The 13,881-nt window shown below is 43.2% G+C and overlaps 1 protein-coding gene across 1 annotated transcript; it reads right to left on the reverse strand.

Moving 5' to 3' along the window:
- Window positions 1-5,063: 5,063 nt before the first annotated feature.
- LOC146349469 (vitelline membrane outer layer protein 1-like) lies at window positions 5,064-10,065 on the reverse strand. Its single transcript, XM_084841632.1, has 3 exons — window positions 9,892-10,065; window positions 7,603-7,706; window positions 5,064-5,435 (listed from the first exon to the last, which is right to left on the reverse strand). The coding sequence occupies exons 1-3, from the start codon at window positions 10,063-10,065 to the stop codon at window positions 5,129-5,131; spliced, it is 585 nt and encodes a 194-aa protein (XP_084697758.1). The 3' UTR covers window positions 5,064-5,128.
- Between the last annotated feature and the right edge of the window lie 3,816 nt (window positions 10,066-13,881).

A 13,881-nucleotide genomic window follows, 5' to 3' on the forward strand; every position in this document is an offset into this window, starting at 1 on the left:
CACGTATACAAAGGGAGTGGTCACTAGGGGTTTTGGAGCAAAGTGTCATCAGTATGCTTATAATACACAGCATCAGGTGCGGTTGTGCAAGTCCTTGCCTGGTGTCTGGTCTCAGTCATGGGCCAATGATAAAGGCCAATAAACTGATTTTGAATCCTGGTAATATGGAGACCCTGTGGGTGAGTGATTCCTGTTTCCAGGATATAGTCCTGTTACCTGTTCTAGATGGGGTTGCGCTACCTCTAAAGGAGTAGGTTTGTACTCTGGGGGTACTTCTACATCCATCATTGTCACTGGAGACTCAAATGACCTCAGTGGCTCAAAGTGCTTTTTTCAAGCTTTGTCTGGTATGCCATCTACAACCACTCCTGGTTGAGAATAGCCTGGCCATGGTGGTGTAGGTGCTGGTAACCTCAAGACTCTGCACTGGCTGAGCATCTGCTTTCTGGGCCAGGTTTAAGGTTCTTGTATTAGTCTATAAAACAATGAAAATGTGGAACCAGGTTACTTGAGGACATGCCTTCCCATCCTGCCCAATCACTGAGATTCTCTGAAGAGGCATTCCTGGTGACTGGGTAGAGAACTGCTTGGAAACCACCAGGAACAGGTCCTTTAATGTGGTGGCTCCCACCCTCTGGAATGCCCTTCCCACTGCAGGCATCTACATTACTTTCTTCTCAGAATTTTTTTTTAAATACTTTGGATTCTATTTTTTAACTTTATAAATGAAATAATACCAACAACCTAATCAATAATTACAATTTCCCAACAATACAGTATTCTTAAGAGGACACAGCAATAACAGAAAAGAAAGAGAAAACCGAAGAAGGAGAAGGAAGGGGGGGGGGGATGAAAAAAATATAAAGGATTATTTAAAGAAATTAAATTTAAACTCCATTACACAGAAACTTCAAATCCCATTCTGCTTAAAAATTATACCTATAACATTGGCAATATTACAATTCAGTACAGCATAAATAATCAACCTAACATTTCAATATCGTATCATCAGTCTTATAGTAAGGAAGCAGGCCTACAATTCATTTCCAGTAACCATATCTTGCCCTTCAGCTAACATGTAGTAATAAAGCTTAACAATTTAACCAGCCAAAGATCTTACTAACCAGTAATAATGGTAATAATAATTAAAAAAGGAGATTTAAAAGGATTGTTGTTGTTGTTCAGTCGTGTCCGACTCTTTGTGACCCCATGGACCATAGCACGCCAGGCCTTCCTGTCCTGCGCTCTCTCCTGGAGCGTGCTCAAGTTCATATTTATTGCATCGGTGATGCTATCTAGCCATCTCATCCTCTGCCGTCCCCTTCTCCTTTTGCCTTCAGTCTTTCCCAGCATCAGGGTCTTTTCCAGAGAGTTTTCTCTTCGCGTTAGGTGGCCAAAATATTTGAGCTTCAGCTTCAGTATCTGTCCTTCCAATGAGCACTCAGGGTTGATTTCCTTTAGGATTAAAAGGATACATAATAATAATAATAACAAATCACTAATAAATTTTATAATGTTATATAATAATAAAGCTTCAACCTCACAGCAATCACTAATATATTTTGTCCTAGATATATAAATGAGTGTATACATTTTACAGTATATCATGAAGGATTTAAAGAAAAAAGAAAAAGAGAGGAAAAATAAGAGGGGGGGGGGGACATCTCTGGCCTAGCCTGTATCTTCCAGACTAAACATAGTTAGCAAAACATGTTTGTAGATTCCATGGTGCTGGAACAGAAATCTCACGCGATTTTCCATTTAGCCACGCCTCCGCCATTTCATGATTTAGAAACTTCTTCATCTGACCTTCAGAAAAAATGCAAAATGTAGCAGGATATTTTAAGTGATATGGTAAGTTCATTTGTTTTGCCATATTTTTCGCCTTGGTAAATTGCCTTCTTTTATCAGCAATTTCTTTGATGTAATCCGGAAATAGCATAACTTTATCTTGGTTTCAAAAAAGGTTTCCAGCCTCTCTTGCCAAACGCAGGATATAATTTTTTGTGGAGATTCTTGGAAATTTGGACTATAATCGTATAACCAGTCCCTTTGTCATTTGACACACAGAATACCTGCTCAATATCAAATGAATAATCAGATGGCACAGGGAGTATCTCATGCAGGAACTTATCTGCAAAAGGAGACAGATTTACATCAGTAGGTAAATATTTATTACCAATAATATGTACATTTGCCCTGTGCACTAATGCCTCCAGTTGAGAAATTCTGACAGAAAAATTGTTGAAAAAAACTTGTGACGTAGTTTCATTCCCTGCCAGCCAATCTTGCAACTCGTTAACCTTCGCCTCCATTTTTTGCCAAGAAGTGTTAATTAAATCCACAGCCCCTTGCAGGGCAGTGATGGAATTTTGGATGGTATCCAGCCTCTTAGCCTGTTCCGCAAATTGCAAGGACAACGTTTTTATCAAAGCAAGTAACTCCTCTGTATCTCCACTTCTTGAAGCCTTTGCCAAGGGAGGTGGGGGGGGCAGAGATCCTTTTTTTTTGCCTTAGTGTAGTCATCCTTCTCTTCAAACAAATCTTGCAAGTCCTCAAATATGATTGATATTTCTTAATCCATTCCTCAGATGTTGTTGGTGTTTCTTAATCCAAAAACTACAATGGAGCACATCAGCCCTAGTTTCTCCTAATTAATTAGGAGGTTCAATCAGCTTTGAGCGATGATTAAGCTCTGGCAGGCTAGCCCCGGAGTACAGCCCCCCTGCTACCACGCCGAGAGAGCTCTTCTTCCAAAACTTCATCCAGAGCTGCTCCCGCCTCCCCTTTTAATTCCAGGGGAGAGATAAAAAGGTTTTCCAACCTTTTAAAAAGCTGTTTGAGATAGTGTCCTGCGGAGACCCTGCGGCAACATTGGCTCCGACCGGAAGTCCTCTTTTCAGAATTTGTTGAAGGCTTTTCTTTCCAGGCAAGCATTTCCTGACTGATGAGTAAATCCCCGCCACTGTTTTATTTATCTATTTGCTTTTACTGTAACTTTTTGTAATTTGCGGTTAATTTATTGTACACCACTCGGATATCTTTCCGTGCATGATCAATTTCATAATAAATAAAAATACATGAATAAATGATTGGTCAATAAAACAATAACATTTATTGAATTCTTCGGTAGATTATTGCCAGGTTCTTTGAGAACTGGCTCTGCCTCGTCCATGTATCTTCTGAGTTTGGAAAGAAATTTGGAATAAGGTGCTCTTGCTTCACTATATGTACCACATTTAAATAAAAGGAATGTTAACTAATACAGACACTCTTAGTGAATGGTTCACACAACCACTGGCTGGAAGGGTATCAGACTCTTTCATTCCTTCACTATGTGTAAAAAAAAATTACATGCGGTGCAGGGCGTACACATCCCATCCATTTCCACAGCCCTACAACTGGTTTATTTCTTAATGGGAGAGGATTCTGGGAATCAGATGCATGCCCTCATCATGCAGTATGTGTAAACCATATGGGAATGTGCACTTGCACATATGAATTTTCCATCTAGCAATTGTGTGATCCAGCCCTAACTCCACTCAATTTATATAAGACAGGGATGAACCCTCTTCAGACTTCAGGGACCTACTTTCTGTTTTTACTAGAACCCTGAGATCCACCAGCCAGAGCCTGCTGCAAACAACACATAGTCAGGATGAAAGAAATCGGAATCCAGACATTTGTTTTGAGTACCGGAACCGAATGGAACTCACAGTGGTTCCTCACAAAAATTCATTCCTGTTTACCCCCAAGCTTTCTTCATTTCAGCTGTCTAGTTTGGGGCATCAAAGGGAGTCACTTTGTTCTTGCCATTGTTAAACACTTCGTAGTCAGAAGCCCTTGCCAATTTAGTATAAATCACCCAGAGATCTAACAGGAGATCCCAATCCACCTTCTGCCCACCCTTGATGTATATAATGTGTATAAGAAGAAGTCTCTGAAGTGCTGGAAAGAATGTAGGCTAACTGGAGACTTCAGCTATATCTCGTGGAAATGTCCAAAGATAAGAATGTTTTGGTTGGCAGTGAGAGGTTTAGTTTATAGTAATACACAGAAGCTGTCTTTCTCAAATTCCGGTCCAAACGTTCAGTCAAGACCTGGAAGGGAGCAAGGTTGTGCCTTGTCATCTCTGCCCACTGAGAGCAACATAGGAACAGTTCTAACTGTGTAAAGTTGCACAGGGTCTGCACTCGTACTCCGCAACTGTTACATACATAGCACCTATGCTTGTACCCTGGGCTCCTAGCGGCCACGGTCTTGCACTCTAACCCCTGCGCCACCAGCGCTCTGTTTCTATGACAAGCCTGGAAGACTTTGTCCTGTGAGGGTGCCATCTAGGCTGCAGTACCAGCCTGCCTACTTGGACAGATGTGTGTGGATGGGCTGTGTGTGTAGCTTTGGCCCCACCCACTGCTGGCACGTGGCCCCTGAAAGATTACCTGTAGTGGAGTGTGGCCTTTGGGGTGAAAAACATTCTGCAGCTATGCTCTAAATGCTTGAGGAGCTAAAGGACATGACCTGGCATGCTGTCTCTGTATCTGTCAATCATGGTCTCCATCAGGGCTGCACAAAGTGTACCCTGCAGGTGGCCCCACAAGCCTTGTCTGGTGGCTGCCAGGCAGTATCTTTTGCTGCTGCTGAAATGGGAGGGGGGGTACTTTAGGAACAGGTTCTATGATTCCTGCCATAGAAGCTCATTCCTAATGTCCCTGGTACATCCTAGGGCATTCTGGGGATACCCTAGGAATGAAATGTCTATGGCACAAACTATAGAGCTCATTCCTAGAGTTTCTTTCTCTTTTTGGTGGGGGTGGCTTTCAATGTACGTGAGTGGTGTGTGTGTGTGTGAGAGAGAGAGGGGGGAGGGGTGTGTGCAGACACAGATCTCCTTATCAGCCACCCTGGCAGACACCCAAAGCAGCCCTTGGGGCCAAAGGGGTTGTTCATCCCCAACGGTTATGCCTTGTTGCTCTTTTCTTTAATTCTTGGGCCCTCTTCACATCCAGAGGTGATAAATTCAGTTAAGTGATTCTGATGTTTAAAGAAAGGCATACACATTCAAAGGTAAGATTTAATGCTGGATAAATTCATGTTTAGGAAACCCACATAAATACTGGTTGTTATATCACCAGTCCTTACAGCAGAAGAACTTCACATCATTCAATCCTGTATCATCATCAATTCCTTGTGGAACCTCCACCTTTGTCTGGAGGCCACATATAGCAGTATCGGGATTACAGTGAGGGCTCCATGGGCCAAAATTACCCCATTCATGTGAGTTGCCTGTGAGCGTAGACTTATCGGTACACAGGAACTCGATATTGTTGGCTCCTGTGTCGTCCCCAAGCCCCTGGGGTGTTTCAACTCTCAGAGCAAAGGCTATCAGTTTCTGTGATGCAGGACAATAATGAATCTCAGTCCAAGCACCCCACCTGCCAAGGAAGACAATGGGGTTAGCTTGAGGAAATATATTCAGATTTTTATCTCAGCTGTTCGTATAATTCCTGAAACCACAGAATCATGAACAATGTATGAACTACAGTGCTGAATTGTTTATTTATTTACTTAAAACATTTGTATCCTGCCCTATATCATTAAGATCTCAGGGTGGCATATAGATAAAATCAATGTTAACAGTATAAAACAATTCAAACAGTTAAAAGCATATTAAACCATTAAGCAAACTAATACCAATTAGAAAATCTAAAACAATAGAACATTAAAACAATGTGTAACTTTAGGGAATTCAGTTAGCCCTCAAAGGCTTTGGTGAAAAGCCATGTTTAACTCGGCGCCGAAACAAAATCAACATCTGCGCCAATCGGGCCTCCAAGGGGAGGGCATTCCACAAGCACAGTGCCACAGTAAAGCAGGACCTCTCCCATGTCCCACCATAGTGTATGTCTCGCACTGGTGGGACATACAGGAGAGCCCCTACAAAACATCTCATTCCTCGGGCTGGCATACATAGGGAGAGGCACTCCCTGAAATATCGAGGTGCCAAGCCACTTAGGGCTTTAAATATCACCAGTCCAGTAGCCTCTAACAGAAGCATAGCATTTGTCCGTAGCTTTGCTTCCTTGGAATGGTGTGTGTGTGTGTGAAAGAGAGAGAGAGAGAGGTCTAAATGGAAAATAAAATAGCACTAAGGTGGAGCTGGACTATAAGGAAGGCTGAGCGCCAAAGAATTGATGCTTTCGAACTGTGGTGCTGGAGAAGTCTCTTAAAAGTCCCCTGGACTGCAAGGAGGTCAAATCAGTCCATCCTAAAGGAAATCAACCCTGAGTGCTCATTGGAAGGACAGATACTGAAGCTGAAGCTCCAATATTTTGGCCACCTAATGCAAAGAGAAAACTCCCTGGAAAAGACCCTGATTCTGGGAAAGATTGAAGGCAAAAGGAGAAGGGGACGGCAGAGGATGAGATGGCTAGATAGCATCACCGATGCAATGAATATGCATTTGAGCACACTCCAGCAGAGAGCGGAGGACAGGAAGGCCTGGCGTGCTATGGTCCATGGGGTCACGAAGAGTTGGACACGACTGAACGACTGAACAACAACACAGGTGAGAATAATATAAGATTTGGATTATTATTATCTCTCCAGAGGTTGAGTTTTTTTCTTACATGGACAAAGAAATCCACTTCTCCATATTAAGAAGTATAGTCAGTCCTATGCCTATATATATCTATATATATCTATATCTATATCAGGGTGGAGGATTCATTACAGATCACAGATCCATTCAAAGGTGGAATATGTAGCATTCCACCTCATTTATTTTAATTCTTAATAAGAGCAAAAAATGTGAAGTGGAGGTATTTCCAGTTTGCTAGGTCATACTAGGTCAGTTCTTACACAGATAATAGGAATACAGACCAAAGTGTATTTCACTGGAGCTGATGGCGCCTAAGGCTGCTTCCAGATGTTGGATTTTCCCACAGGTTGTAAGGACTATGGTTGGTGGCTGGCATGTCAGTTCAGAGGAAGTAGGCTCTGCCCAGGAGTGTGGTTTGTAGATGATAAGTGCTCTGAAGAGACATGCCACTCCCAACCATAATAATATTGGAACCCCCCCTCCCCATTCCAGTTGCTGCTAATGAACACAATATAGGGTAGCCAGGTGTCCTACTTTACAGGGAACAGTCCTCTATTTTGGAAGACCTGGAAGAGGACAGTCCTCTGTTTGAAACTGTCCTCTGTTTGATGGGCTGCCCAGTCCAAATCTGGTTTAAAGCCAACGAACTCTAAAGAGGGAGAGCAGCAGGGGCCTTGAAGTTGTCCATCAACAATTAGCCCCTGGACAACAGACAGGCACCCTGGTTATCTGGTCATAGTCTTCCCCACAATGGTAAGATGAACTGTATTTCTATTTCAAGTATAGTTACTGTTTCTGAATTTGCACCTATATGTATAAATGTGCATATGAAAATGTTATGCTAATTAGTGGCCTCTTTTGTCCTCCTTTTGAGCGATGCTGTTCTTTTTTGTCAGTGCATAAGTGGCCACCCTAACAAAGAGTAAGAAGATTGGCATGGGGGACACAACTCTTGCTAGGCCTAAACAGTGATGGTAGTTCAAAAGCAAAGTGCTACTCACTTCCCAACGGCAGATGAAATAAACGAACCATCTTTACAGGATAAGCGAATGCCATTCAGGGATGTATCATCTTTCCCCTTTTCACCACCTTGATATGGCTCCACCTGGTGAAGCAGAGAGAAAGGCCATGGTAAAGCTATGCATCAGAATGGAAGGATACTGGGGTAAATTCTCCTCAGGCTACAAGACCTCCCACAGTCATGCATGAGTAAGAACTAAGAAGACATTTCATTGAGAATTACCTATTTACACAGAACTGTAGAATGGATTCAACTAGGGATTACGGATTGTGTAAAATCCATTCCATCTGTGTTTCGTGGATTGTCAGGAGTCTTTCATTCCACAGTCCACCCATCAACAGACTAGAATTTTTTTAGTTCCCTAAATTGCGCAAATGCACATTTGCACAAATATGCACGTGCAAAAATGTGCAAATCCCCCCAAATGCGCAAAATTCCCTGAAATATGCGTTTGCATGCTTTAGCCTATATGGAAATACACATTTTTGGCTGGTTTTTAATTTGGGGGGGGGGCATATTTTTTTAATAACGAAATTTGCAGAAAATTGGGAAAGTTAGAAAAGCGGTCTGCACGTTGGCGGAATCTGCCTGACAGAGGAAAAGTTGGTCCACTGCAGGATCTGCCAGTTGGATTAATCAAAATCCGAACTCATTTGGTTCCATTGCAGATTTCTCCGACATCCCTAGATTCAACAGCATTATAGTAACCAGCCTAGATCAAACACTGCAGAGGGACTCACATCCTCTTTGGCTTTAATGGTATTTAATTTTACAAACTCATAAAACAAGCCATATAAACATAATTATGTAGGAAAATATTTTAAAACACAGATAAATTCAAACAGAGGAAAGTGAACATTTTGGGAACTGGGGGTGGGGAGAGATTTTGAGAAGATTCTGAATTGTGTTGAAGAATAGTGTTGATTCCAGTAAGTCAAAATAAGAAGACAATTTTAGGAAGTAATCACTGTAATTCTCCTTCCACCACCACCCTGCCCTGGAACTGGTTGTTTACGTGCTGGAGGCTTGACATGGTAGCCTGGCGTGTTTTGAGCTTGTTGGACTTTCAGACCCTGCACTGATTTTGCTTTGTAGGTTGTATTTCCTGTGCTGGCTAATACCCCTTTCCTGCCATTCCTTCTCAGTCAGGGGTGTACAATTCTTTTGGCCCCAAGGGCTACATTGGGTGTTTGCTGGGGTGGGGTGGCACATTCTCAGCCTGTGAAAATGGGATGACATTTCAACAGTTTCTTCTGGGAACATGGGAGAAATTCTAGACATTTCCAGGAAGGGTGTCTTATCATGACAATCAGAGGTGGTGGCTTCCCCCACCCTCACCCCGCCCTCTCTTATTCTTTTATATGCAACTGCTTTGTTTCTGTGAGTGATGTCAGAACTGTGTGATCAGAGGCTCAATGAAACTGTGAAGACATTAAAATAGCTCCCCAAACAGAAGGAAAAAATGCTCTAGGAATGGGCAGTATGGTTCATGAAACTGAAACCTTATTCCTAGAACATCCTTAAGGTGTCCTTGGAAGCAGGCAGGAACTTCAATCAAGGAACAAGGCTTCTGTGGCAGGAACCATAGAGCCCATTCCTAGAGTGTTTATCCTCCCTTTTTTCAGTGGCAGCAAATGCTGGGGATCTCAAGAACCACCAGACACAGTTTGGAGGACCACCTGTGGCCCACAGGCCATATAGTTTGCACCCTTGTTCTAAGTGACGACATGTTCACAAACGGCAATGTAAGGCTCCAGTGTTTCCCGTCACCACCACAGAAGGGCTGTGATGCAGTGGTAGAGCAAGTGCTTTGCATAGAAAAGGTCTAGCTTTAATTATTGGAAAGACTCCTGTCCAAAACCCTGGAGAACTGCTACCACTCAGTGTAGACAATGGACCAATAGTCTTACTTGGTATAAGGCAACATCCTATGTTCCATCATTATCCTGCAAAGGAAAATGAAAAGACCCATGTACTGTCCTGAGCTTCCCACTGTAGCCCCAAACTACAATTCCCAGGATGCATAGGAAGAATCCATGCTACATAATGTGATGTAAAACCAATATATATGTTTTTAGTGTAGACGTATTTTTGCTAATTTCTAGAATTATTTTGTAGTTCACAAACCGTACTAACTAGTGCACTGTTCCTTTGGGATTTCGGAGGGTATTTGTGGGAAGCAACAAGAGCAGAAACTCCAGAGATAACTAATTAGGACACCTACTCAGCATAAAGGTGTCTGAAAAGCAGGATACAGGGAAGGTTTTACCTTCAGTGCAAAACCAGAAGCAAGACCCTTGGAACAAAATGCTTTTCTCCCCCAATGGCCCCATGGCCCTCCATTTTGCACTGTGATGGTGGATTCATAGTCTTGGCCCATCTCTGCATTCTGGAGGCAGCAGGAGAGGATCAAGAAGACCACAGCACTGGTAGAAAGGTCCATTTGGATACTCATCTCTGGCCGTAGCTGTAGAAACATGGTTGAAGAATAGTCGCCATGAGAATGCATCATCTGAGAATTTGGGCTGGGTCTCTTCATGGTCTATTATCAATCACACCAGGCAGCAACTGCTCTTTACTATCAGTGACATGGCTCTAACAAATCTGGCTATCATAGACATACTAAGGGCATATTGGGATGTATCCAATGGAGCTATTCTGCTGGGGCAGGGGTGCAGAGCCTCTTTCAGCCCAAGGGCCAAATCCTATTTCAGAGAAGATTTCAGGGACCGTATTCCAATAGTGGGCAGGGCTGAAAGAAAAAGGGTGTGGTGCAAAAGGCAGAAGGTGCAGAGCACAAAACACCAGCATCTTTTGACTTAAAGCTCTTACTGCCAGTAGGGATGTCAGAGAAATCCACAACAGAATAAAATGACTTCAGATTTCTGTGAATCTGACCTGTCGATTCCACAGCAGACCAGCTTTTCCTGAATCACACAGATTCCCCAGACTTGCGAACTGTTTTTTTGTTTGGTTGGTTGGTTGGTTGGTTTTTTTAACTTTCTGGAATTTTACACAAATTTAATCATAAAAAAATACATAAAATTAAAAAAAAACTGGCTGAAAGTGCATTTTCCCCATAGGCTAAAACACAAAAATGCGCATTTGGGGGGATTTGCATATTTTTACAAGTGTAAATTTGCGCAAATTTGGGAAATTGGGAAAAGTCCAATTCCATCAATGAACAGATGATGGAACAAAAGGCACCTGACCATCCACAAACGGCATACAAAACTGATTTTACAAAATCCATACATCCCTAACCGCCAGTAACTAATCCTTAGGAGAGGCATTTCAGCATTTTAGAATGAAGGCAGAGAATTGCACAAAGCTGGGAAACCACCAAACAATCAGTGTTTGGGGAAAGTGGGCGTGGTCACCTGGGGAACCCCGGAGGGCCAGATTGAGATCCCAGGAGGACTGATTTGGCCCCCAGGCCTGAGGTTGTGCACCCCTACACTAGCACAAAGCTAGTGCTAGTAAGGCTTTGTTATTTGCAAAAACCCAATTTTCATTCTTGTGCAAGTGTCAAATCCAATAATTTGATTCCACGTGTGCAAGCCATTGCGTTAGCCATTCTGCAAGCAATTGCACAAGGTGTTCTGGAAGTTGTACCACAAAGTGTTGCATGAGCTGATCCACAGGGCATTGCACAACACACCGCACAACTCACTATGACTTCATTAGAGTAGGTTTTGCTTGTTCTACCTGTGCTAGTTCTTTTGCTACCAGTTGTGCAACCGCTCGTGAAACAATGCTGAGTTGTACAATTTTCCAGCTAATGCATATAACCGATTCATTTTATATTGTTGGATATAACCGATGCATTTTATTCTGTTCTGTACCTACTCACATGGACAATAAGGGCATTTCTGTTTTATACTTTATCATCACTACAGTGGCAATCTTGGAGCTCCACTACATGTTATATTAAATGTGTCTTTGCATTTTATGTCCAGGTTTTTAAGAAATGCAAATAACAGCTGAGGGGTCTGATAATTATCAGGATCATGGCAAGGGCAGGGAGGGTATTTAAACCTTCCCTCTTTTCCTGTGATCCTGAGGGAAATCCCTCATCTGAAGCTGGTATTTCCACTAGGAGGCAATTGGGATTTGTGGAATTTGTTCACTGAGTGTCACAGATTTCTTCCATTGTCTCCCTATGAGGTATTCAGTTTGCATCAAAGCTCCCCACACCATCTTGGAAGCTATTAAAGAAAATCCAAACCATAATCCTCTCCACTCCAAAGCACTAGTTTGGTTATGAAGTTGTCATATGGGACAACACTTTGCTGTGGAGAAGCATTTCAGCGATGTTGCCCAAGCCAACAAGCTCCTCATCCAAGTTGGCCATGGTGGTTGTTGTAGGTTGACATTGGGAGGGTAAGGTTTGGGGGAGACAGCACTGGGGAAAAAGAAGATGTCCTCCCCACAGCCCCCCACAGGGTGGCTATCTTTAGCTTACAGAAATTCTGGCATTTTGAGCAAAGTGCCTCTGATGTTGAGCATTTGCAGATCAGCATTGCTTTCACTCTGAATTCACAAACCGGGGCCAGCTCTGCCATTAGACAGAGGGAGGCATCCACCTCATCAGCAGATACTGGAGGGCAGGAAGCAGCAGGACTGCACTGGAAGACACAGCTGTGTGTACCACGCAGCCTGAACCCCTAAGTGAGCCTACTGCCCTTAGGTTCAGTGGAGGGGGCTGCCCCATCTCCAAGGTTGAAGGGAAATCCCACTCCCGGTCTGGTCACCTTTTGTACATGGAATGGGAGGGGCACCATCTTGTTCTTCACCTCAGGCAGCAAAATGTCTTGGGCTGGCCCTGGGAAAAACATATTTGGACCCTTTTGTACTGATCTCTGCTCTAATTGCCAAAAGGGGGTGCATTTTGATACTTCTAAAAATGTTTCTGAAAAATGCCCCTTATCTTTTGGTTCCCTCCAGATACATATTTTATAGAAGACTACAGTTAAATCATTTCTTCCTGGCTTTACTTCATTCAAGCTGAGCTTGTATATCATTCTGGCTGGATTATGTCTGTCGCCCTGCCTTCTCCCCTCAGCAAGCTGCTCTAAAGAGCACCATGCAATTCTACTTACAGTCTCACAGAAGCCAAATATCCCACATCCAGAATAAGAGAGAACCTGTGCCGAGCAGTGAAATACAAGTGTGGGCAACGATATTGAGCCAAGGCAAGACAATGCAATGTGGGAGGTGTTCTGTGGAACAGCACCTGCCGTGCTCTGCTGCTCCATAACTGAGCAGAGCAGGTGAAAAGCTGTGTAGCCTCCCTTGTTCTGTGTCTACCTACCATACTCCCATCACTGGTTGCCTTTAAGAAGTGCCTCCAAAACCAAAAGCTCATTAGCTGTTCAGAGGTCAAGGGTATCGTTTCAGGTTTTTGCATCTGGTGGTGTCAAAACTTCACTTCAATGGACGAAAGGCTGGAAATTTCCCCCATTTATACCATTTCAGACTCACTGCTCCAACTCCATCCCCCCTCCATCACCCAAGGAGGAAGAGATGACATCTTCACAGTTCACCAGCTGAAGCTACTTTCCCTGGCAGGCCACGATGGTTTATGGCCCTGGGTCAAGATAAGAGTTCTGGCTGGTGCCAGTGGCCTTAAAATAACTCCAGTTTTCCTCCCTCCCAGGTGTCCCACGGTTGCAAATTTTCTTTGCCAGATCCTGCCATCTATTACTATTACTACTACTACTACTACTACTACTACTACTACTATTTATTACATTTCTATACCACCCCATAGCCAAAGCTCTCTGGGTGGTTTACAGAAGTTATAACACTGAAATACAATATACAGAGTTTAAAAGCCATTTACATAAATGCACACAGTCAATATACACAAATAACATAGAACTAAAAACAGCTTTGAACAAGTCAGTCATAACTAAAGACACATCCAGGACCGGTTAAAACTCATCATGTGCTGCCAAATGTCTGGGGAAAGGGAAAGGTCTTAACTTGGCGCTGAAAAGATAACAGTGTTGGCACCAGGCGGACCTCATTGGGAAGCTCTTTCCACAGGTGGTGGGCCACCACTGAGAAGTCCCTCTGCCTCATTGCCACCTTCTGAGCTTCCCTCGGAGGAGGCAGTCAGAGGAGGACCTTAGATGCTGAATGTAGCATACGAGTAGGTTCATTTTGGGAGAGGCATACTGTCAGGTATTGCGATCCCAAGCCATGTAGGACTTTACAGGTTAAAACCAGCACCTTGAATTGAGCTCGGAAACAT

This window comes from Heloderma suspectum, chromosome 3 (genome assembly GCF_057233095.1).
Source record: "Heloderma suspectum isolate Gila_16-S chromosome 3, 16-S_ref, whole genome shotgun sequence".
In the NCBI taxonomy this organism is placed as follows: Eukaryota; Metazoa; Chordata; class Lepidosauria; order Squamata; family Helodermatidae; genus Heloderma; species Heloderma suspectum.